The sequence below is a fragment of the Podarcis raffonei genome, chromosome 7 (genome assembly GCF_027172205.1).
Source record: "Podarcis raffonei isolate rPodRaf1 chromosome 7, rPodRaf1.pri, whole genome shotgun sequence".
Classification (NCBI taxonomy): Eukaryota; Metazoa; Chordata; class Lepidosauria; order Squamata; family Lacertidae; genus Podarcis; species Podarcis raffonei.
This window is the reverse complement of record NC_070608.1, coordinates 52,831,391-52,854,929: the sequence shown is the minus strand read 5'-3', so window position 1 is coordinate 52,854,929 and position 23,539 is coordinate 52,831,391. Positions and strand designations below refer to the sequence as shown.

The 23,539-nt window shown below is 40.7% G+C and overlaps 1 protein-coding gene across 1 annotated transcript in view; it reads right to left on the bottom strand.

Moving 5' to 3' along the window:
• Positions 1-2,458: 2,458 nt before the first annotated feature.
• CCDC102B (coiled-coil domain containing 102B) overlaps positions 2,459-23,539 on the bottom strand; it is a 51,273-nt gene continuing 30,192 nt past the window's right edge. Inside the window, exons 4-5 of the mRNA XM_053396195.1 lie at positions 17,961-18,131; positions 2,459-4,192 (exon numbers count right to left, since the gene is read on the bottom strand). Of these exons, the coding sequence (XP_053252170.1) occupies positions 4,136-4,192; positions 17,961-18,131 (228 nt within the window). The 3' untranslated portion in view covers positions 2,459-4,135. The remainder of the gene's footprint in view (positions 4,193-17,960; positions 18,132-23,539) is intronic.

The window sequence follows — 23,539 nt, the reverse complement described above, 5'->3', positions numbered from 1 at the left end:
AGTATTCCTTAGAAATAACGTTTCAGAAAAGCTTGGGGTTTTATCCATTGTTAGTTATTCTCAATGTAGGCCCATTGGAATGAATAGGCATGACCAACTTAGGCCCATTAATTTCAATTGGTCTACTCTAAGTAATAGTTGATTTCAGATTGTGGTAGGATTATTTAAATATACTTGGACCATGGTCAAAACTATCACCTTACACCATGTTCAGAGACTAACTGGTAAATTCATTTGTGGTGCTGTGATGGTTCCTCCAGCTAGTAACTTCATTGGTGCTGGACTGCTGTGTGCAAGGTGGTTGTGTCATCAGGATAGTATAGGAGTAAAAGATCCGTTTCCGGTTTTGCCAGAAGCAGCTTAGTCATGCTGGCCACATGACCCGGAAAAACTGTCTATGGACAAACATCAGCTCCCTCGGCCAGTAAAGTGAGATGAGCGCCACAACCCCTGAGTCGTTCATGACTGGATTTAATTGTACTTTACCTTTTTTAAAAGATCCCAAGCCTAAAAACCCAAGCCTGAAATCTTTCTGCTTAAAGTCCCTGACACGTGATGAATGGAAGGAATTTTATCTCTAGGCAAAAAGGCTGGTCTGGAGGTTTCTGCCTCCTTCACAGCAATTGTCACAACTCTGGTGGTTAAGGCACTGGGTACGATCCATAGTAATTTACTGGAAGTGGGGAGTTGCATGGCTTTGCCTTCCCCTTCCAGAAAATTGGGTTATCCCATTGATTAAAGGAATCCTAGGGGAGGTGTTTTCATCCACAAGCCTGGATGGGGGTTAAGGGCCGTAGCACACCCACAAGGTGGCAATTCTGATGGGCTGTTCCTATTTGATGCAAGTCATAGGGCACTCCTATCCCAGAATTGATCATCTGATCAGCAGGCAGCAGGTAAGCTGACTGAACGGGAAATCACGCAATGCCTGAGCCAAATGCACTTACATCTGTGATCAATAAAGTTGTGGCCTGATTTGATCCAAGAATGTAGCCCTCTGTTTCTTTATCACGTATGCAAGGCACTACTGTCAGGCTCACTGTGCCTGAGCAAGCAAAGGAAAAGAGATGTTGCTGGAACTTGCTATTGCAAGCAAATTCTTGGAATGTAACTGAAGGAAGAAAACCACAAGGTTAGTTGAAGATGATAAGCTGAGTAACAGCCTGACTAAATTCCTTATCTATAGCTGCTTAAATGGACCATGCAGCACTATAACTGCGTGAAACGTGTTTGATCAGGGCAATCAGCCTAGCAGCGAGACACTCTGTTGAATTTCTCTCTCAAGCAATTTATTGCTTTTCAATAAAGTGATCTTTGACAGATCTTTGAACCCTAAAATAAGTCTGAAGACTGTTTCTCTTCCCCACCCCCACATTAATACTCTTGATTAGATAATGCCCATGACCTCTATAATAGCAAAGGTTCCACACAACATCCTTTGTTTTTAAAACTTTTGTTATTGTGGTTGCTTCTAACAATTTTAAAGAAAATAATCTTCCAACATTGACTGCTTTTCTGTCGTTCCAAATAAGAGCTTACAAGGTTTACTTAAACTGGGAAAACAAGAAAGACAATTTCTTCCCCATCTTCAGTGCTCCATCACCTAGAACAGTTTGTGCTTTAACATGTATATTTTTGAGCACATCAGCCACAACAAGAGGTGAATGGGATTTACCCTTGGAAGATTTATGCCTATTCATAGAATCGTGGAGTTGGAAGAACTATGAGCGTGATCTAGTCCACCCCCCCTGCAATGCAGGGATCTTTTGCCCAACATGAAGCTTGAACCCATGGCTCTGAGATTAAGAGTCTCATGCTCTACTGACTGAGCAAAGAAAATAGACAATTTGAACAGTTAGGACCAGGTCTTGAGGTACTGGAATGTTAAAAAGGGGGACTCCCATTGCCTAAAGACTACAACGGGAGGTTGGCTTTGACATCTGAGAAATATAGCTTTGGATCCAAGCTACAGGTTTGGATCTGAAGAACATAGTCTGGAACAAAAATAACTATTGGTGCCATTCTGCAAACACTTTGTTGACATAGTACTACGAGGAAGGTTCTAGAGCAGTTCCCAAGAAGTTGCAGAACATCATTCATCGATGGGCAAGCCTACTGTGGGACTGACGTGGCTGGAAGATGTGGCCGATTCTTCTTTCTATTTTGCTATGCCTGCCACAAGCTGTTGTAGTGGAAGGGTCTGAGGATCAAGTCCATTGAGAGCTTGGCAGGGCTTTGGATCTGAAACCTGCCTTTTTGTGAATGGAATACTCTTTTCAGGAGTGGAAAGGCACCTTTAGAACAAATACTTAGTCGAGAAGGAAAGAAAAAAAAAGAAGAAACACAATATCTTGACAGATGTTATAAATTAGTAGATGCACATTTTTCAGCCTAACTGCACAGCAGGTTTACAAGACAGAGTGAACAAAATAACACAAACATATAAAGGAACTACTAATATGGCTACCAAAATATTTATTTTCATGTATTTGCAGCTTCACAAAAGTCTAATATATCCTCAGGAAAACTAACACTTCCTGCCCACTTACAAATCACTTTTGAATATTTTAGGGGCTCCATTCCAGTTACTTTATTATGCCATAGGTGTGGAAGCAAAGAGTACACAATTAGCTCTTTAATACTGATATAAAGTTTTAAAAGCTTTTATACAAAAGTATGTATTTAAAAGAAAAGTTGGTTCAGTCTCATCACAGTCTGGGATTTCACTGACCACAATGGAAATTACTTCTAGGTAGACATGCATAAGATTTCACTGTTAATTTGGCTGATGTATGATAATTGCAAAAATGATTATTCTTATTTTACAAAAATGTTACCTCTCAAGATACAGAGAACATCTGTCTATGAAAATACAAAGAAATAATCAAGACGACAAAAGGTGTACGTTAACCATGTTGGTAACATTTCATACATATTCCAATTGCCCCCTTGGGTGAGGTTAAGGTAAGTGATACCTCACTGCAACATTAATTCTGAATTATTTGGCTACATTTCAGAAAAAAAGTAATTAAAATTTAATATACAACCTCAAAGTTCATTCACAAGACTTCATTACATCTAATTTTTATTTTAATTCTTTTTGTTGCATGAAGGACTTGGGCAGCAGGCCACAGAATATTTTCCTACATTTCAGTATGAGACAGCTCAAGCAATAAAAATTGGGGGCATTTTGTCATTAAACGTGTCAATACTTTAGCAATAAGGTGGAATAGTGACCTTTTAATGATGTCCGGTTCTGAGGTTACCCAGAAAAATTGTATTCATATTTCCTTTTTGAACAAGATTATAAAAAATGGCCACTCTTAAATATAATAAAATAATGAACATATTTGCATTAAAATAATGAACTTTTGTGAATTCTTGAACCTTCCCTTTTTTCTTTCTCTTTTGTATGCTTCTTAAATTTTTGTGATGCAAATGTACATATCAACTGGCAGTGGTGATAAAATGCATGGATGTTTTCATCTATCTGCTGTGGAAGACCATGGGTGCTGATGTTCACACTTTATTTTGCAAAAGTCGTTAGCTGGTTTATGGAGAAAATACTACATTCTAGGGAAAGACTGATATTCAGCAGTGCCCCCTGTTGCCCTCAACATTCATTTACTGTAGGTATGGGGAATTGATGGCTCACCAGATTATTTGGACTCCAACTCCCATCAGCCCCAGCGAGCATGGCGGCCAGCAGTCCAGGATGAGTTGTAGTCCATCAACATCTGGAAGGCCACACATCCCCTGTCACTGACTTACTGCAGAGGAAACAGCAGCCTACTCACTCTAAGGGCCAGAATGGGCTGTGTGTGTGTATGTGTGTGTGTGAGAGAGAGAGAGAGAGAAAGAAAGAGAGATGCTCCCATTGCACCACTCCTTCACTTGTCCTTTAAGAAGAGGCCAGAGATAATGTGTTTGAAGGTATAGCAGTGCTGTGATGCAGTTTCTCTCCTCTGTTGTTCTCCATTCTGTCTCATTTTGGGTTTATTTTTTTGACTGGGCAATAGAACAGATAATGTCATCACGGCAAGATGAGAAGGTGACGAGGGAGAAGGAGGCCAGGTGGTTTGGGGAAAGTGTTGCGAACCCACCAGCTTCGGTGTTGTAAGGAGGAATTATCAGTTCAATGAGAAGATGGATTGTGGGTAAAACTTCTCTCCTTTCCTGTCTCTGAGGGTTTCTGTTAATGAAAGAGAAGGAACAAAATAATGTCTATGTGATGAATATCATTCTTGGCTCTTTACTTTGAACTAGAACGTGCACACTGGAAAAAATAAAGTATGAAGCAGAGTCTCTGCTTCTGAAGCAAAAACCCACATTATGCTTTGCACTGGAGTCGACAGTTCATTCTGCTGTTAGCTTATTTAGATAACTATAATTTTAGAGTTATGAAAATATATCCTGCAAAAAATAACCACTTGAGCCACAGCGACAACTTAATTGAAGGAGTTTGAGCAGATTCATCTCCTATTGACCTCACTCTTGGTAGAATATTTATGTCCCCTGCATAACCGTTCACTGTCTGAACCACATCTGCATATGCAAAAATATAAATAAATAAATAAAACCAGTACTTTCTCTTTCCTTTCCCTTTTTTTTCTGCCATGACCCTGAGTTGAAGGAAGACTAACACTCCAGGGATCACTTCCAAAAAATAAATAAATGCTTGGTTATTATACAAATGTCAGGGCAGTTGGCAGAACAGCACCCTAAAGGGAAAAATGAGAAGGCAAGGTTTTCAGGATGATTTATGGTCTGTGTCCTTTCTGAAGTGAGATAAAATGCCTAGGGAGATATGCAACCCACTTGCTGACCTTGCTGAGATATGTCAGAACAGCAACAGGCTCATGAAGCAAACTCTCAAATGGCAAAAGAGTAACTTATTTATGATTTTTGTCAACCTTCTTTAACACTAAACAATGGATAAGCAATGATATCGTCCTTGCTTACCAGCACAGGCTGGGGAGGTAGCTAAGGCTTTCCCCCCTCTCTCTTTCACACCCACCCACCCACACCCACCCACCCACCTATAAAGAAAAGTTATCTCCCACTTGAAACTTGGCTTCTCAACGTAACATCTGGTCAGTCTCTCCACAGCCTTGTGCAGGAATTCTGCTAGCAGAGAGTGACCTTTGGATCCCACTCAGGATCTGAAACTCTATTACAGGATCTAATAAAAGGTAACACAATTGCAATGGTTTGTTTACTTGCATATTTTCTGATATGTTCTTCTGATATGCTTTTCAGCAGTTTATACAAGGCAGACAAAGCAGACAACCTCTGTGCAAATAAGTGAATGGACACAATCTGGACATTAAAAATAGAATCATACAAAAAAATAAAGGGGATCGTTGAATCTTCCAAGACATTGCATCTGTGACATTTCTTCCCCCCCTTTAAACTGGGAATAAGAGGATAACATGGGTACTGATTACTAAACTTTTGAGTGTTTCTTAAGGCTTGAATAAGGATTATAAATGGTTCTCTCACTAACTAAAGTCATTATTTAGCACTGATGCTTTAATGTTTCAGAAACAAAGTACACATATTTTGTGATCTAATTAATTCTTACCTTGTTAACTAAAGTGTTTGCGCACCAGATCTTTCACCTGCCTGAAATTCCATCTTTTGTTAATTTTTTGCACACTTGATCTAGTCTATTATATTCATATTTATCATCACTACTTTCCCAGTCCATAGGCATAGGATAACATTGTCCATAAGAGCATAATCACAGTTTCATTTCTGTTACTGTTGAATGGCAGGGTCATTATCTCAATATAATGGGTTCACAGTGGGCTCCAAAATCATTGTTTTGATCCTGTACATTACCTTTTTCTTTCAAATAGTACAGTTAGTGATTACCATGCAATGCATTGCAAAAGTACTGTGCGTCATTAGGAAGGCAGCTTGAGTTGACATACTTGGGCCAAATGGAAATTATCTTTTTGAAGGACTCTTTCTAAACTACTTTTCTTTGGATATGGCTCCCCTTCCCAGTAGTAGGGCACACACATGGCATGCAAAACATACCCAGGACCAGATTCAGCATTCTCTGACCACCAGCACTAGCACTGTTGTGTTAGTGTAAGGACAAGAATAATGGTTGCATGATATGAAATCCAGTGCAACAGTTGCACGAGAGGAAGCTTGTTGTGCAACAGGTTGAGCAACAGGAAGCATTAGGGCTATAACAATCTCATATCAAGCAACTGTCCCAGTTTGAGTGGAACATCATGGATTTAAATAAGTCATCCTGCTCTCCGATTGGACTGTCCTGGGATCCATGTGTCCTCCCTTGGGCAGCTGCCGCTGAGGAGTGCAACTTTCTGTTCTTCTTTTTGCAATGAAAGAAGGTGGCCTCAGTGGCTGCTGGGAGAAGCTGGACTCTCCTCCAATCAGAGTGTGTGGCAGGGAGCAGAGAAACGTTGATGGGATGGTGGAGTGAGGAAGCAAGGACAGCCATCTGCTTCACCTTGCCCAGCCCCAGCACTGCTGGAGTGCACAGAACACAAGGCCCTGGGGAACTGCGAACTCAGCGAAAAGGTGGTGGCAGTGCACAGAAAAGGAGTGGGTCTCGTGGACAGCAGAGGCGTGAGTGGCCGCCACCACAGAGGGAACAGGAAGCAAAGGGGCTCTGAGTGCTCTCTGCCCTCGACTGTTCAACACCGGCTCTCCCCCCCTCTAGGCTGGCACTGAGGAAGTTATGGGCTCCGCTGCCCCCTCATGTGCCAGAGCCCAGAGGAGGAGAGGCGCAGAATGTCCGCCATTTTTTCTCTTTGCCATTTTGACCTCTGGCTCAGGTCTGAGACAGAATTGGAGCTGTGGCCTGGTAGCACTGGGCCGACATTGCTCCTTCCCTCTGCTGCTTCCATCCCCAGCAATTTGACTTGCGCCCATGTCCTGGATCCAAAGCTGAAAATGTTGGAAGGCATACGATCTGTTGTGCAACCTGCCACAAAAACGACATTGGTTTCCTGGACCTTTTCTTGCACAACTAATACACTGCTAAGGGACTGTAACTTAGCTGAATTCCTTTCTCAGTTTCAATCCCTGGTATCTCCAGATAGGGCTGGGAGAAAATCCTGTCTAAAATCCTGGACAGCTGCTCATGATCAGTATAGACAGCACTGAGAAGGTGGGTCAATACTCTGACTTGCTCCTCAATAAGCCATCATGTTCTTGCAGCTCTTCATGGTTTTAAATAATGAAGAAGGTGCATGGCGTTTTGCTAAAAAACACAATCAATATATTACTTATAAACAAGTGAGTTTTTAAAGATGAGAGCCTGTACAGTATAATACTTTTTACTCCATGAAGTACTAAAATGTCTTGCACCACCACTATTGCATATCTTAAATTTACCAAGGTTGCTTTTACTGCTCAGTATACATTTGGTAAAACTGACTACCGCGATGCACACTGTAATACCAGCTTAGGCTCCATATGCTTGTTACCAGGGGAAAATGATGCTGAAGTTATTTTGGGCTGCAATATTTTTGGGCCATCTTAATTGCCTACCTTTGCTAAGCAATCGACACTCACTTGTGATTTGTTTGTTGGAAATACTTCTGCTTTCACCATCTGTACATTGCAGCAAATGATGAGGACCATAAGAATGCATTATGAAACCAAACAGTCTAGGGAAAATCTGTCAAAGTTACCTAATCACGTATGTGCAATCGTATCAAGCTGCTTTGCAGTGTAAGCTGCGGCATAGCTGGGGGTGGAGGAAAAGTTAATGACTGAACAAGGAACTTTGACAAACTTGTATATCTGCAACTTTTATTTAGTAAGCAAGTCATGCATTTTCATGTGCGTGTGTATGTATATGTATATATGAAAACATTGAGGATGATTGTTAAAACAGAGAAAATTGAACAAGTTTTGGGGGTTAGCATGTGAGGCTGCAAATATTAGCCACTTCTCACATCTGCCCCATCTCCCTTGCCTTCTGTGACTTTCCATGCGCATATAACCCTGTGGCAGATGCCTGACATATATAAGGTTCCCAAGATCTATCTCTGGCATTGTGGGTTACTGAATCTCAGGTAGTAATGCCATTGCCTGAGACTTCAGAGAATCACTGCTACTCAAAGGAGGTGGTACTGGGCTATTTGAATTGGCTTGAGTATAAGGCAGTGCTACATGCACATCTATATCCCTTCATTCACACACTTCTTCATCCCTCATCACACACACACACCCTTTATACACCCACCCTTAAAACTCTTGCACCTGACTGCTAGCAGGGTCCCCCGATACCCTCCAACATTTATTTGATGAAAATAGAGACATCCCATTCCATAACGATAATTTTTCTATTTATACTCCACACATCTTACTGGGTTGCCCCAACCACTCTGGGCAGCTTCCAACATATATAAAAACATAATAAAACACTAAACATACAGGATAGCCTTCAGACGGCTTGGGTGTTGGGTAGCTCCATACCCTCCAACATTTCTCCAATGAAAATAGGGGCATCCTAAGGAAAAGTGGGACATTCCAGATCAAATTAGAAACTGGGACGGCTTCTCTAAATCAGCGACATCCCTGGAAAAAAGGGGCACTTGGAGGGTCTGTTCCCCTAGCTGCCTTGTAATGGAAAGTTGTTTAGGAAGCCCAGGCCAAAGATTGCCTCTGGCCTCTACAGTAGCCCTTTGTGCATGAAATCTGATAATAATATTACTGCTGGAAATAATTTGATTGCTAACATGCCTACGTGCTTTCTCCAACTCAAAGGAGAAAACTCTGGCAGAGGGAGGAAGCGTAATAATGCAGCATTTATCGCACTGATGCTGTAAAATTATTACAGAGTGATGACAGTGGAGGCCTCATGGATGTGTAGTTTTTGTAAGTTATTAATGACCAGCTGTGTCTGCTTTAGCTGTGCTGTTTTATGGTCAAGCCAAACAATAGTTATAGAATCCTAAACAGGATTTTGTAAGCACAAGATAGTTCTTTTATAGAACACCTGTTTTATCCTGAAACAAGAGAGAGAGAGAGAGAGAGAGAGAGAGAGAGAGAGAGAGAGAGAGAGAGAGAGAAATGCAATGAAGGAGACTTAAATCTTCATAAAAACATTTTGGAGGTGGCTTGCTGAATTTTGCTAACTCAAGACACATTGGTTTTGGAAAGGGAAGAGCATCTGTTGGATTTTATTATATAATGAAAATGTTTATATTGCCATGACACAGTGAGATTTTTTTCCTGGCCTTTTACAGTCTAGTGTACAGAACATCCATCACTGCCAAGAACATGCCATTAGGTTTATTAGAATAAATTCAGCATTTAAAGGCAAGCACTTGGGTTTTATTGAGATAATCCACCAAAAACTCATCAAATGCGCCTCTGGAGACAAACGTAGTCACAACATCAACTTTCGTTTCAAAGGGCATGGCTAATTACGAGAGGATCATGCAAAGAGAAACTAAATCTTGAGGGATGTTGGATGTGTTATTAAATCCATCTTCATACATTATGAGCCACATGTTCAATCAACACAAATAAGGAGGGTGGTATTGTGGTGAAAAGCTCTGCTCTGCCCCGCCATCTATGACGTTCATTGAACTATTAACCAAGTGCTGGCCCCTGCCCTTTGATCTATTCATATTTACGGTACAGCTGTATAGCTGCATACACAGCTTTGCTGAAGTCTTCAGTGAAGAGGCGTAGATTGGGGTGGGGCAGAGTATTCATGGATTGAAAGCCACCCAGGGAACTTTAGTTGTTAGGTGGTATACACATATTTACAATAAAAAAATATACATATGGATCATAAGAAGGGCTGGTGCACAGCAGCTTCAACTGATTCTGTTCCTTCAGTCACCTATTGCATCTTTCTGACCCTTGAGAGAAGCAAAGACTGGAGCTTAGGAGCTACCCAACCATTGAAAATCTAGAGTTTAAGTACTATTGGGAGCCAACTATTCCCTATGGAGCAGGAATCCATTCTGGATGAATGGGTTTTATTCCTTTCTACCTTTGTTTATTTCCCACAAGTTTCTCTCTGCTTATAATTCTGTTTATTTCACAGAGTTTGAATTTGAGAAGACATGACCCCAGTGAGAAATGGCTAACTGGTTATCTGAATGTTTCCTAAATCATGAGTTTACTTTCAGAGGAAGATACTATTGTTTATGTGAAACCCAATTCTTTCTTATGTGTGATAATTAAACTTTGCTGGTAACACAGAATTCGTGTGTTAGTCTTTACATTAAGTATTAGGAGGTCAGGGTATTTATGCATGCCTTTCAGGTCACATTATTTAAATAAAGACTAGTAGCAGGGTCAAGATAGTTCATAATGGAGGTTTCTTTTTCTATCAAGTTATGCCAACCACTCTGTTGCTATGACCAACAGCCATAAACCATGCAAAAAAATTTCCAAATTGGCACAAACAATTACAACTGAAATACAGTGGAATATAGTAAGATTTCGATGCCTATATCAATGCACTTTTTTGTCTGAAAAAAGTGAAAGACATCCTTTCCAATATGATTTGCCATATTTAGTTGAAATATATATGAGCCCTAAGAAACAAGGAAATTGTACCACACGCAGCCAGGATAAATATTCTAGATTACTCGATGGAATTTGCATACTGCTTCCAATAAAATGCTAGGCAAATCATTGGAAAAGCAATGAAGTCTCACCATGATTTAAAAGCCCTATTAGGAATTGACAACTGAAAATCTGGAATGAAATCTAATAATGGTAAATCATTTATAACAAGCACTAATATTCTACCATGCACATTTTTTAATGGGGCTGCCACAGCATGTGTCCCCTAATGGCATCTTGCACAGCACAGGACCCAAAACTAAACATTTCTGAGCACCCTGCATGTTCAGGGTGCAACTGAGCATGCATGCTAGTGGCGAAGTATATCACAATGCTGTTTTCAATGACAACTGATACAGGTCTGACTCTTTAATGAATTGTGTTGTTATTTATCCATTTTCTTTGTGCTCTTATCCTGGGATAGTCTCGAAATCTGATGAAATTACTAAGGCATGGTTCCTTGCAAAAAAAGAAGCTTGTGTTTGCCAGCAGATGGAAAGCAGTCTGAGGCTTGAGAGAGCGAGCATAATGGATGACTATAACTAATTCAGGTCTGCATCACTCAGGATGCCCAACCAGCAGATGGTTAGCAATCCCCATGGTTTTGCAGTCCCAGGAAGGTGGTGTAGTGAAGTATTTGATAAACCACCATACATGGCTGATATGGCATATTGAGCTTAACAGATCACAAGTGCAGGGTTGTCAGGGTTCAAACAGTGAAAATCTGGACAGAAAAGTTGTTGAGCTCCCCCCCCCCGACATTTAGCCAGTTTCCACCCAGACACTGCAGCCGACTGCAGTATTCTGGATATGTCTGGGAAATTTCAGATGTATGGCAACCCTACACAAGTGATGCTGGCCTCACTGTAATGCAATACACTGGAGAAGTAAATTCCATAAATTGCACTCTGTTATGAGTATACCCTATATCTCATTTTTTTTGTGTGTGGAATGTGTGTGCCCTGTGCTTCATGTATTTCCTATTGAGGGAAAATGGTTCCAGAAACAAAGGCTCCCCTCCTTTTGGATGCTTTGAAGAATTGGAAAACAGAACAAAATACAATTTCCTCCAGATGAAGGATTTAAAGTGATGAGCAGCACAATCTACCTTAGTTGACTGATTCACAGTAACTAGCCCACTAGATTCCATACCATTTAGATTCCATAGTATTTAAGGCTATGCACACATAATACCCCCAAAACATGACATGATAGTGCCATTATTGCCTGCAGTATAAGCATTATTTCTTACATTGTGATAAAGTCTGGGCTCAGTCAGGTCTTCCTGGTTTAGATAGCATTCAAAAACTGTGAGCCTGTTTGACTACAGATGTTACTGAGAAAGCAAAAGCAAAACAACACAGTGGACCAAAGACTATAATGATTCTATATTGCCATATCTCTGAAAAACTACCATCTATACACAGCTCAAAGTAAAGAAACTGCTTCTAGTGACTTTTAAATAACAACAACTACTCTTACATAAGGCTACTCAATTGCATTGTCCTCTGGATGGCTTACAAACACAAAATATTAACACACAATAACATAAAAGAATCATATAATAAAATAGCAACTTGTGACCTAAAGATTTCCAGCAGAGAGCAGAAAAAAATCAGATAGCTTAAAAAAAATAAAAAAATACACAGCACATAAGCAATGGTTCAAAACAAAAATATCACAGGTTCTGTAAAAGACCTGGGAAGGAGAAAAAAGTCTTTAAAGTGTTTTTAAGAAACTGAAATTGATGTACTTTAATTTAATTTTATGTTTGATGTACCCCATGCTGGAATTATTTGTTTGGAATTATGACAGATAAGTAAAGAATAAAAATATATAAAGAAATAAAGAAAATAAGGAAGGAGTTAGGTGAACCTATCAGGGGAGGAAATGCTACAACCAGGGTACCAACACCAAGAAGGCCACTTCCCTGGTGCACAGCTGCCTCACTTCACATGTTGAAGGCTCCTGGATTGGATATCCTTCAGATGATATCATGGTTTGGATAGGTATGTGACAGAGAATGCCCTTACTTTTAAACAGGACTTGTGGGCTATCATGAATAGTAAAACCTTCCTGTGTTTTATTCCATATTATTGTGTTTTATTCCATATTATTGGGTTTATTTTTTGGAGGGATATAACAGCAAACCTGCAATGCATCTCATTAGCTGCAATTTTAACAAGTTTACAGTCACAGAAGCTTTTTTAAAAATGGCATTGTTAGTGGAGTCCCTAAGAAATAATAAAACATTTCCCAGCCAGATGGCTCAGTCACACTAAAGGAGTTGAGAGAATAAAGCTCTGCAAAGTGGAGCAATTAAGAGAACTGCCAACCGGCATGCTACCTATCCTGTTTGTGACCTCCCAAATCTCTGAGGTTATTGAGAGAATTTGCAAGAAGCTGTATCTAAATGGGACCGGCTTAAATCCTGCTTTTATTTATTTACTTATGCATATGTGCATATTATATTTAAATGGACACACACACACACATATCCTTGCAAATTTTAAACTAAAGCATCCTAGGAAAGATAGCTCAATCATATGGCTTCAGCGAAAGTCCTGCACAAATGTATCCTGGCCTCACAACATTTTTAAAGAAGCACAATTAAATATTTGAGCAGATATAAGGATTCACGTCAAAAGCTGTGAAAGTGATTAATTTCCTAGACATGCCTGCTGTGCATTCGAGCTTCATAATTTGTCAAGGAAAAAGGACCATTAGGTGTGATTTATGAATTTAAAAAGAATTGTTCATTTCAGCTGCATCAGGTCCAGAAACGTTGTTGTGAGGAATTTGCTAAACTGTCCTCATGTACGCACATAGGAATTTAACAATAAATGAAAGGTTAAAAGTTGGCAGTGTAAGCCCATGAAAGATTACCACATCTGCCCCGCAGTAACCTTGTGGTGATTCATGAGATAGCCTGAACAGTTAAGATTTTGCTGTGAATCTAAGAGATATAAATGGTTAATATCTCTAAAACTTCAGTACTTTAGCATGGTAACACTTCATAGTACGGAGAGAGGAATGCTAATGGATCTGAAAAGGTAAAGATGCTCCATCCAACATGGGATGGAATAGATAACCTGTAGAAGGAAGAGCAGTAGAAGAAGAATCTGAAGAGCCTTATCTTGAATGGATGGCACAACAGGGACATAACAAGGGTGCACAAGGCCCAGGAGTTTCTGAACAATGTGGGCATATTGCATACGAGTGTGGGCATTCCACAATTACAGTAGGTTCTTAATAACGTTGGAGTGTTCCTGTGGTTCAGGCATATGTTGAATCCAGAAAGGTATCCACACACGAGAGATGTGCTAAGCAGAAATAATTGGTGATGTGCCAGGTTGATTGAAAATCATCAAAAAATTCTCTGTTCTATTCCCAGAGATGGGTGATTCTTAGAATTGCATGCTTAATAAAGATCCTTGAGGCTATGAAGAGTCTTATTGAGAGAACTTTGAATCAAAAATGCTTTTCTATGTATATAAATCTGAGAAAGGGGCAATATTTTATCTGATGCTTATGTGGAAATACATGTCTTGGAGATCCAGGGCCAGAAATTACACAACAGAGGATCATGGGCCAGAGGGAGCTTTCCTCAATGTTTCAATTTCACAAAGGGATTTATACTGGACTCATAAGGAAAGAAGAAAAAGCCCTGAAGAGAGAAGAATAGCTGCAGAAATTAATGGAATATGCCGAAGTGGTTCCCATGGAATTATTGACAACTTCTGCTTGAACCTTTCTAATATGGATGTTTGTTCTGCCAGGAGCTAAAGGATGTTTAGCCTTAGATAGAATAATCATGATCACCAGGACCAGGTCTTGCTTCAGGAGTCAATGCTGATGAATAGCCTTCATACCTGCCTTTGTTTTGGCCAGCTTAGAAAGCTTGCTCAGATCCCCACACATTGGGGATTTCTTAGGCACCTCTTTAGTGGGCTTTATGGAGGTTGGGGGCATCTATCTGAAGGGAAAGATCTGTGCACCTTGTGATCTCAAAGCTTCCAAAAATCTAACGAACTGTAATGCCTGCTCATTGTGAGTGGGAGGCAGAGTTGTAGTGCCACTGAATTGAACCTGGGAAATACCTTCAAATGCAGGAAAGTAGGCCTGGCTGATTTTGACTCAAAGCCAGAATTGAAACAGCAGAGTCTTAAGGATTCCAAGAGGTCTCCTTAAGAGATTGATCCAAGTCCTATGGGCCCTGGGATGCCAGCTGTGTAGAGATGGAAGGAGAATGAGAGGTATGTTGTTGGAGAAGCAGAAGAGAAACATCAGGTTGAGGAGAGAGGCAAAAGAGAGCAGCAGAGGGAAGAAGAGTGATTTTGGAGGAAGGCAAGGGGAAGCAGAAGAGTGGAGAAGGCAATCAGGAAGACAAATGAGAAAAGGAAAAAGAAGGGACAAATAGAGCAGCCTCCACCACTGAAAAATAGTGAAACTCACCAGCAGGGAACAGGATTAACTGTCCAAGGAACTGTGAAAGTGACTTTATGGTACTGACAGACCTAAGTGAAAGTTAGGATCAAAACTTATTATATTGCATTTGGCCTATATGGTTATATTTGCTATTTGGTTATTCATTTCTTGTTATCTGGGGAACAATATGAAACACTCCACTTCAGGAGCATATGCTGGCAGTAGATTCCACACAGCTGGGCAAGGAGTCACCTCCACATCTTATCCAAACTCCCTCCTGCAGATTGCTCTGTCCATTAAATATCTGCCTGTCTATCACTATATATTTGACCCTCACCTTAATTACTAAACCTTATGGTTTTACAGCACCTTAGCAGTTTTAGAGAAGGGCATGAGAGAAGAACTTTAAAACCTGGATTTTCTCTCCACCCTAGCTTGCTTAGTAAACTTTTGGCAAACTGTATGTGTCCCTAAATCTATAGCAAGTTGGGCCGTGGTGGCATCATCAAACTGGGCATCTTCACCCCACACTCTTCACACTTTCTTAAGATGTCCCACTACTTGGATCAATCAACAGCTGAATATTGCCTCATGATGAGAAAGAACACAACTGAATTGTAATTTTCACTCTTGCTCAGAAAAGACGAGACGCAGCTCTTTGTTCCATAATGGGTAAAGATGAAGTAAGTGGACAATGCACCAAGTCCACCCCTTGACTGAGATGCTTCACCTCAAAAGATCCTTCTTAAGTGAATAAGAGCACTGTGGGCACCAAACGCTCCAGAAGGTTCTGGAAAGTGGGCTGTTTAAGCACCGCCTGCACACTGTGAGTCAATACAAAGTCCATGATGGATAACTTGACTTGTTTAAGGAACAGAATAAATCAAATTTTAGTATAAACAGTATAAAATGATACTGACAGTATAAAAGCAGCATGGGAAATTAAGTTAGGCAGAATTAAATTATCCCATCTGAAATTAAGCCAGATTCTGCCCTCAATTAACATAGCACAACCCCCAAAATCGATGGATGGAATTTGGCCAGAATTTGCTTGAACCCCTAATGCCATAGGACTTAATAATTAAGAGTGGTCAGGACCTCAGTTTTGTGCATCATCCAAAGACATATTAATGTACTTTCTACTATAAAAAACAATCAATATATTATCTTTAAAATGCTGACTGCTGCAGAATTGCTTCCAGTTTTCTAAATTCCAAGAAAGTAGCATCTGACTTCTCCCTAAGTCTAGAATAAGCACCAATCTTTCACTTTTTGGCCAGTCATTGGATATGCCCACACTATCAGAACTTTAATTCTACAGTGAACAAATTTAAGTGAATTGGTAAACTAGTGGCTTAAACTGGCTTAATCCAATATGTAGGTAACAATCCTGCAGGTAGTTCCATGTGCTGCAGTCCGAACTGAGCAGTCCTGAGTATATTACAGCCGGAACAATGGGAAACCTGAGACTTCTCTTAAGAAAAATGTGTCTTGAATCTAAAAAGAAAGTCTTATTACAATTAAATGATGCATTGTAAACACCTAGCCCTCTTTCTCCTCCCATCCACCTATAAGCAAGGGGTAAGTAATTATGTTTTTGACATTTTCAAAGAAGTCACTTGTCAGTAGGTGTTTTATTTCATAGTAATAAGAAGCTCATGCAATTTACCAAGCATATACATTTTTAATGGATCTAGATATAAAATTGCACTGGTTATTTACTGTCATATCTAAATGGAATATTTTTTTAAAAAATCAAGTGTTTTCTAATTATTGTCTATATTGCTCTTGGTATTAGTTTTATAGATCTTTAAGGCTTTGGGACCATAAGGCCTAGCTAGCTTGACCATAAATGATTAGCCCTTTTTTTCCTTTTCTTGTGAAAACCAATTTAAGTGAAGATGTGCACCATGCCCACAGGCCAACAGAGCTGAATTAATGAACCTTAAATGAGTTGTTAATTTTTTTTTTACAGGCAAGTTCTGAAGCATGCCAAGTTTCAAACTACAGAGAGGCCCTAAAGCAATTTTGTACTTGCAAGTGAGTGAATTACAGAAGCTGGTTCTGGTTGGTCCAGTCATCCCTTTGCAAGGACACCACAACAAGATTTAGCAGAGAACTCCGCTGCTAAGGGTGGGCACTGACAACCATTTTCACTTCAGAGTGATTTTTGCTGTCACTTTTTGATGAGCTCCATAGGCATACACTTACTTTTTTTTTTTACTAATAGGGGTTTGTGGATGTGTTGTCACAAGGGAGGCCCTGTGGAGATTGCCACTTTTCCTAGCATGGCTTCGTGCTTCTATAGCTGCCTCACTGGCAGAAGGTGGTAACGCATAACCTGTTAAAGGTCTACCTGCCATGCAGCTGTTAAAGGTGAAACAAACAAACAAACAAACAAACAAACAAACAAACAAACAAACCCCCGCATGAGGACCCCAGCTCAAAAGTTTGTGAAAACTGTCCATTAGACCATTCCTCATAGAAGTTGCACATGAAGTGGCCCACAGTTCAATAGAATAGAATGAACATCTTCTAGCTGATAATGGTATTTATTCATTAAAAGTAACAGAGATTTTTCAAACTGAAATATTATTTGGCCTGGTTGGGGACAAAAATTCATTGTGGTCTAAAATTATTTTCTTCTGGGAAGGGGAAAAGTTAACGTGTACAGGACTTTAAGATTGCTGTCACATTTTGCAGGGGAGTTCAGATTAATTTTTGGACAACCGGTTTATATGCAAGAAATTAATCTTACAAATCCAGAGCATTTCTGAAGCAGACCTGAGTACACACAGCGATGAGAGAAGGTACAGGTGTGGAGAAGGGAAATAAAATTGGTCAAACCATGGCCCATTTCTCTAGTAACCTTGATAACATATAAATGATTTGAAATGCATTGTCATTCATTTGCATACTTAATGTTTATCTGATAACAATTACAATCTAAGTACCTTGCTTTCTGCCTCTTTTAATTTTCTTCTTAGATCTTCAATCCGAATGCTCAGCTGCTTTGCTTCTGCCTTATGCTGCTCCGCCTTCTTTCTTGTTTGTGTCAGTTCTGCCAATATGTCTTGGTCCTGCTTGTATAGCTCACCATCACTGCATGGCAGATCCACAAAGTCCTTATAACAAGTCCAACATAAACACTGAATCAGCGGGGAAAGTAAACATGTTTTGGTGACTACATCCTCCAGTTCTGATAATATGGTGAATTGCTCAGGTGCAATGCCTTACAAATCAGGGTAATTACACTTCCATATGCATTTGCAATGGGAGTTTTTGGAGGCAAGCACCCAATTCATATGGTTAAACATAGACATTCACACATCTATCCATTTCTATATGGGTTGCTGCTAAAGTGAATTTTGCATTACTCTGACCAATTTTGAAGAAAACCCTAAGAGTTTTGATTTAAAAAAAATACTGGCAACGTGTTTCAGGAGAGTATACAAATTGAATGAATGTGATTCCTATTTAGGGACTGTGTTCCAAAGTATAATGATTGTAAAATACTGTTGTGAAGAAAAATATTGGGATAGTTTATAATGGTATTCTATTGGCTCTGATACCGGGAAAGGAAACATCTCCATTGGTGTCTAGCTTCTTCTCCTGCTGTAGCTGCAGGGAAATGTCAGGGTCGTCTATGATAATGTCAGGAGTACAGCTGTGGAAAATTAAATGACATTTTAATCAAGAGACACCAGAGCTGTTACAGTTATACGGAAGAATCTTTCCATCCATGCATTAGAGCCTCTGCAGTTCTCATTTCAACCCAATATTAAAATAAAGTTCTTCTGCCTCTGGAACATTTTAGTAAATGAAAATCTGTGCACACACCTGCTTTCTTCAGCCAACTTCTCATTTAAGTCAAGTATGCACTTTCATGACTCATTGAGCCTTCTCCTCAGTATTAAAGCAATAATAATTTCTTCATAAATTGCAAAGGGGCTCCAACCCAAACAGTGGAACAGCTAGCTCAAGGATAACCAAGCTAAAAAGTTTTGTTCTTGATAGTACTAATGTGCATGGTATCTTCCAATCGTGATCATATTTAAGTATTTTCCTCCTGTTGTTTTTAAGAATCCCTAGTGAGCTTGCTTTGGAAAGGGATAAGTGCATTGCATAGAAGGATAGTAGCCAGAAGGAATTGGGGGTGACGAGTTATCCCCAGAGAATCAGCTTACAAACTCAGGACATGGACTCAAGCATTTGTAGTTAAAACATCAGGGGTGTGATGCAAACTGGACATTAAGGGCATCGCCTAGTGTGTTAGAATGTGGCCCCTGTGAAATGCGTGTGTGTGTGTGTGTGTGTGTGAGAGAGAGAGAGAGAGAGAGAGAGAGAGAGAGAGAGAGTTGTACGGGGTGAATATTTAAAGCTCAGCCTGGATAGAATGGAGAAAAAGTCAAACATAAAGGCAGGTGGGAAATACAGTGGTACCTCGGGTTACATACGCTTCTGGTTACATATGCTTCAGGTTACACACTCCGCTAACCCAGAAATAGTGCTTCAGGTTAAGAACTTTGCTTCAGGATAAGAACAGAAATCGGGCTCTGGCGGCGCAGCAGCAGAAGGAGGCCCCATTAGCTAAAGTGGTGCTTCAGGTTAAGAACAGTTTCAGGTTAAGAACGGACCTCCGGAACGAATTAAGTACATAACCTGAGGTACCACTGTAGCAAGTTAGGAATGGATGGATCAGGCTCAGCTTGGTTTGTGAAGGTTTTGCACACCATCAGTAGTATGGCCCAATCAACATTACCACCCATATATTTCTGCTTCTTGCTTCCTCATGTTTCACATGACACATGTCTAGCAATGCCACCACTTTTGCCCTTAATTCCATGATTTCTCAGATCACTTATAGGAGGACTTTTTAAAAAAACCAAAACTGAGATTATCGCTCATGATTTCCATGTGAACCACCCAAACACTTTTATTGCTATTTTTAGTGCTTTTGATCGTTCATAACATTTTTAATGCTATTTCTCAATGCACACCTCCATCTGCGCTTCATTGGGAAAGGCTTCCCCACAAAACCTCACTTTTCAGAGGGATTGTTGGGAGAAATGAGTATGATTGTGATCTCATTCTTTTTGGCAGCACAGCTCCCCACCTCAGCCAATATAGCCCAAAGTGAGTCCTTATTGAGCACGAAATGCTGGGTCCTTGTAAATGGCTGGGGATGGGGCCAGAAGACCACCCTTTCCAGGAACTCTTGGTGTAGCTGAGCCATGGGGAAGGTAGATTTTCCCTCAGTTATTTAACTCTCTCAGGTTGATGAGATAGGAATCTTGTCATTGACTTGCATAAGGAAAAATATCTTGGATACCTGAAAGTAGTCTGTGGAGTGAGTGAACCTTAGGGTAAAAGGGTTCTTGCTGTGGGGCAGACATCCCCACAGGCATTTATGTGGGTCTAGCCTCTTCTGTCCCCCTGTGCAAGTTCATGAAAGGCCAGCACAGCTTTCAGTCTCTCTGCAGATGTATTGTTTAAAATGTTGATGAAGTTGTGACCCTCAGTTTACCTGCTTCTTTTTGCCAGACTATGGGTGCTGTCAGGCCCGTGCAGAGTGGTGGGGTGGGGGGCAGATGGGTACACTTGCCCCAACCTCAGAGGACTAAGCTAGCCCCCCCCCTCCGAATGGGACAGCCATGCAGTTGACACTTTTACCAATCAACATGCCATAAATATTCATGCTGATTTGAAGACTTCACTGTACACAAATGCAGCAGGTGAGGCAGCAATAAAATGAGACAGTGAAAGCCACCATTTCTGCAAGACACCATGCAGAGCCATGGAAAGCAAGAAACAGGGCAAGGATAAAGCAATGATTTTGTTTTGCATTATGCTCTATAGTCTAGCAAGCCCTCTTCCCCATTAGGAGCAATCCTCTGGTCACAGAAGGGAAGTTGAAAGATGACATGATGGCACTATAGCTTTTTTAGCACATCTTCTCTATGGCTGCAGCCAGAGCACTGCCGTACATGGCGGGTTAATATGCATGTGAATAAAAGGGCATTCACATTATAGAAGACTATCAAAACTTTGAATATGAAGCAAACAAACAAAAAGACAGAGCAATCAAATGTTCATGTCAAACGTAACAATCAAACAGGGGGGGAGGACAGCTGTAGGGGAGGCGATTTAATAATTAGATGGGGAATGTGTTTGTGTTTGGTATCAAAAGTCTTAAAATATTCCTCCTTTTTTTTGCTTTCAAAATGGGGGAGGGCAGAAAGCCCCACTACATCCTGAGCCGTACCCACTACAATGCAACAACTGCTGCAGCTCCCTCCATAGTTACAATCAGCGTTAATTGTGCTGTTTTTACAAAGGCAAGACACAGTCGGAAGACAAATAATGCTCCACGGCTCAATAAAGGCGATGGGACGACTCAGCTTCTATAACTGGAAACTGTTTGATTGCTTCACGCTGCTAAGCCTTGTTACACTCCAGCTGTGTTTAATAGGGAGCACTCACAAGAACAGTTATTCTTGCATGGAAACAAGTTGACTTGAGTACTGTATGTATTGACACTATAATCCAATCTATGGCTTTGGAAAGAAAATGAGCTCAAGTCATCAACTTCTGCCCCATTTCCCCCTACCCCAACTCACAAAGAAAATACATAAGCAGGAAGGCTTGGTGCTGCTTCTGAGTTTTCTGCAGCTCTAGTCAAATGGATTAAAGATGCTGTTGCTGCCTGCAGCCAAGAGGTCTAGAAAATATGCAGAGTGGCATTCGACTGACATTTGACATACATTGCAAAATAGCCCGATATGTATTTTTCAGCAAACACAAGACAGAACTCACAAGGTACTTCATAGTGGGGATTAAGATTGCTAAACATCATATAACAGATCTAATTTGGTTCTGAAAAATGAGTCAGATCAGAAGGACACAGAAAGAGATTGGGCTGTTTCTCAAAGCTGTGGCTACAGATGCAAGTCTAATCTTGTGGCTGGTGCACACTCTTAAAATATAACATTTCACAACTGTTATTTCCCAGAAGTTTTACCTTATTTTATGCACTTTCCTCCTCTCTAATTGAAATGGAGGTCACCATATCTTCAGCCTGGACCACCCCTACCAACTCTATGCCAGCACCTCAGTTCTTCCCTTTCTTGCATTGCTGTGTGTCTCCTGCTTCCCTCTGGCTCAAAGTGTCCTCAGTGAAGCTTGCAGTGAAGAAGCTTCAAATAGACAGCTGCTGGATGTTCCTTCAAACCATAGGTGTAGGCAATTTTAGCTTAGTGAACCATCATGTGATTTTATTACTAGCCTTATAAATCCATTACCACGTTCTGAAACACATTACACTTGCCATTTCAAATATAAGTGCAAAGGAACTCTTACGCTTTTGACATTGCTCTTTGGAATGGTTTCCTTTCACCTAAGCTGTGGCACTTAGAATCATAGAATGAGGATCATCTGGTCCAACTCCCTGCAGTGCAGAAATATGCAGCTGTCCCATACAGGGATCAAGCCTGCAACCTTGGCATTATCAACAGCACTTATGGTGTTTAGCGTGAGAACACTTTGTTTTAACTTCTGAATATTGCCACAGGACAATTGCCATTGTTGACATTTCCATTCCACCTTAAGGAATAGACATTGGATTGTTGCGTGTCACATGTCTGTTTGCATTCCAGCACAGTAAGCTAGAAACTTCCATTGTGTGTATAGCTTTTGCCTTTGCATTTTCTCTCTGAGACAACATGAGAGAGTTGACGTTTCTTTGTCCTGATTTATGATTAATAAATCTGTAGTTGTAGTATGCTTCCACAAGCCTCATGCCTATTCTGTGTGCACAGTGCGATCTGCTGATAGCGTGTCTTGGCTCAGAAGCCTGGGTCACTGATTTACATCGGAGAAGAAGTGATGGTCTTCGCAGTGGGACGGCTGGAAGGGAACGGCCCAGCTGGGGCTTGCCAGCTGGCCTCCTGGCCCTCTGCATGTTGACACACCATACAGCAGAGTTGAGTTTCAGTCTAAATGAATAGTCTTTCTTAATGTTACACATATGCACTGGTAGCTTACTGTCAACTGAAGAGGTAAATTTGAACTGATTAGCAAGAATTCATTCTCCCAGTTGTTCAGCACTAGCAATAAAATGTGTCCCCCACCCCGCATCTCCATCTTACTTCTAAATTAGGCTCCTGAGATTAAGAAAAGGCTCTCTCTCTGTGTGTAGGAAGAAGGAATGAATTTATATGCAACTAAATTTTCGACCGGGACGCGGGTGGTGCTGTGGGTTAAACCACAGAGCCTAGGACTTGCCGATCAGAAGGTCGGCGGTTCAAATCCCCACGACGGGGTGAGCTCCCGTTGCTCGGTCCCAGCTCCTGCCCACCTAGCAGTTTGAAAGCACATCAAAGTGCAAGTAGATAAATAGGTACCGCTCTGGCGGGAAGGTAAACGGCGTTTCTGTGCACTGCTCTGGTTCGCCAGAATCAGCTTAGTCATGCTGGCCACATGACCCGGAAGCTGTACGCCGGCTCCCTCGGCCAATAAAGCGAGATGAGCACCG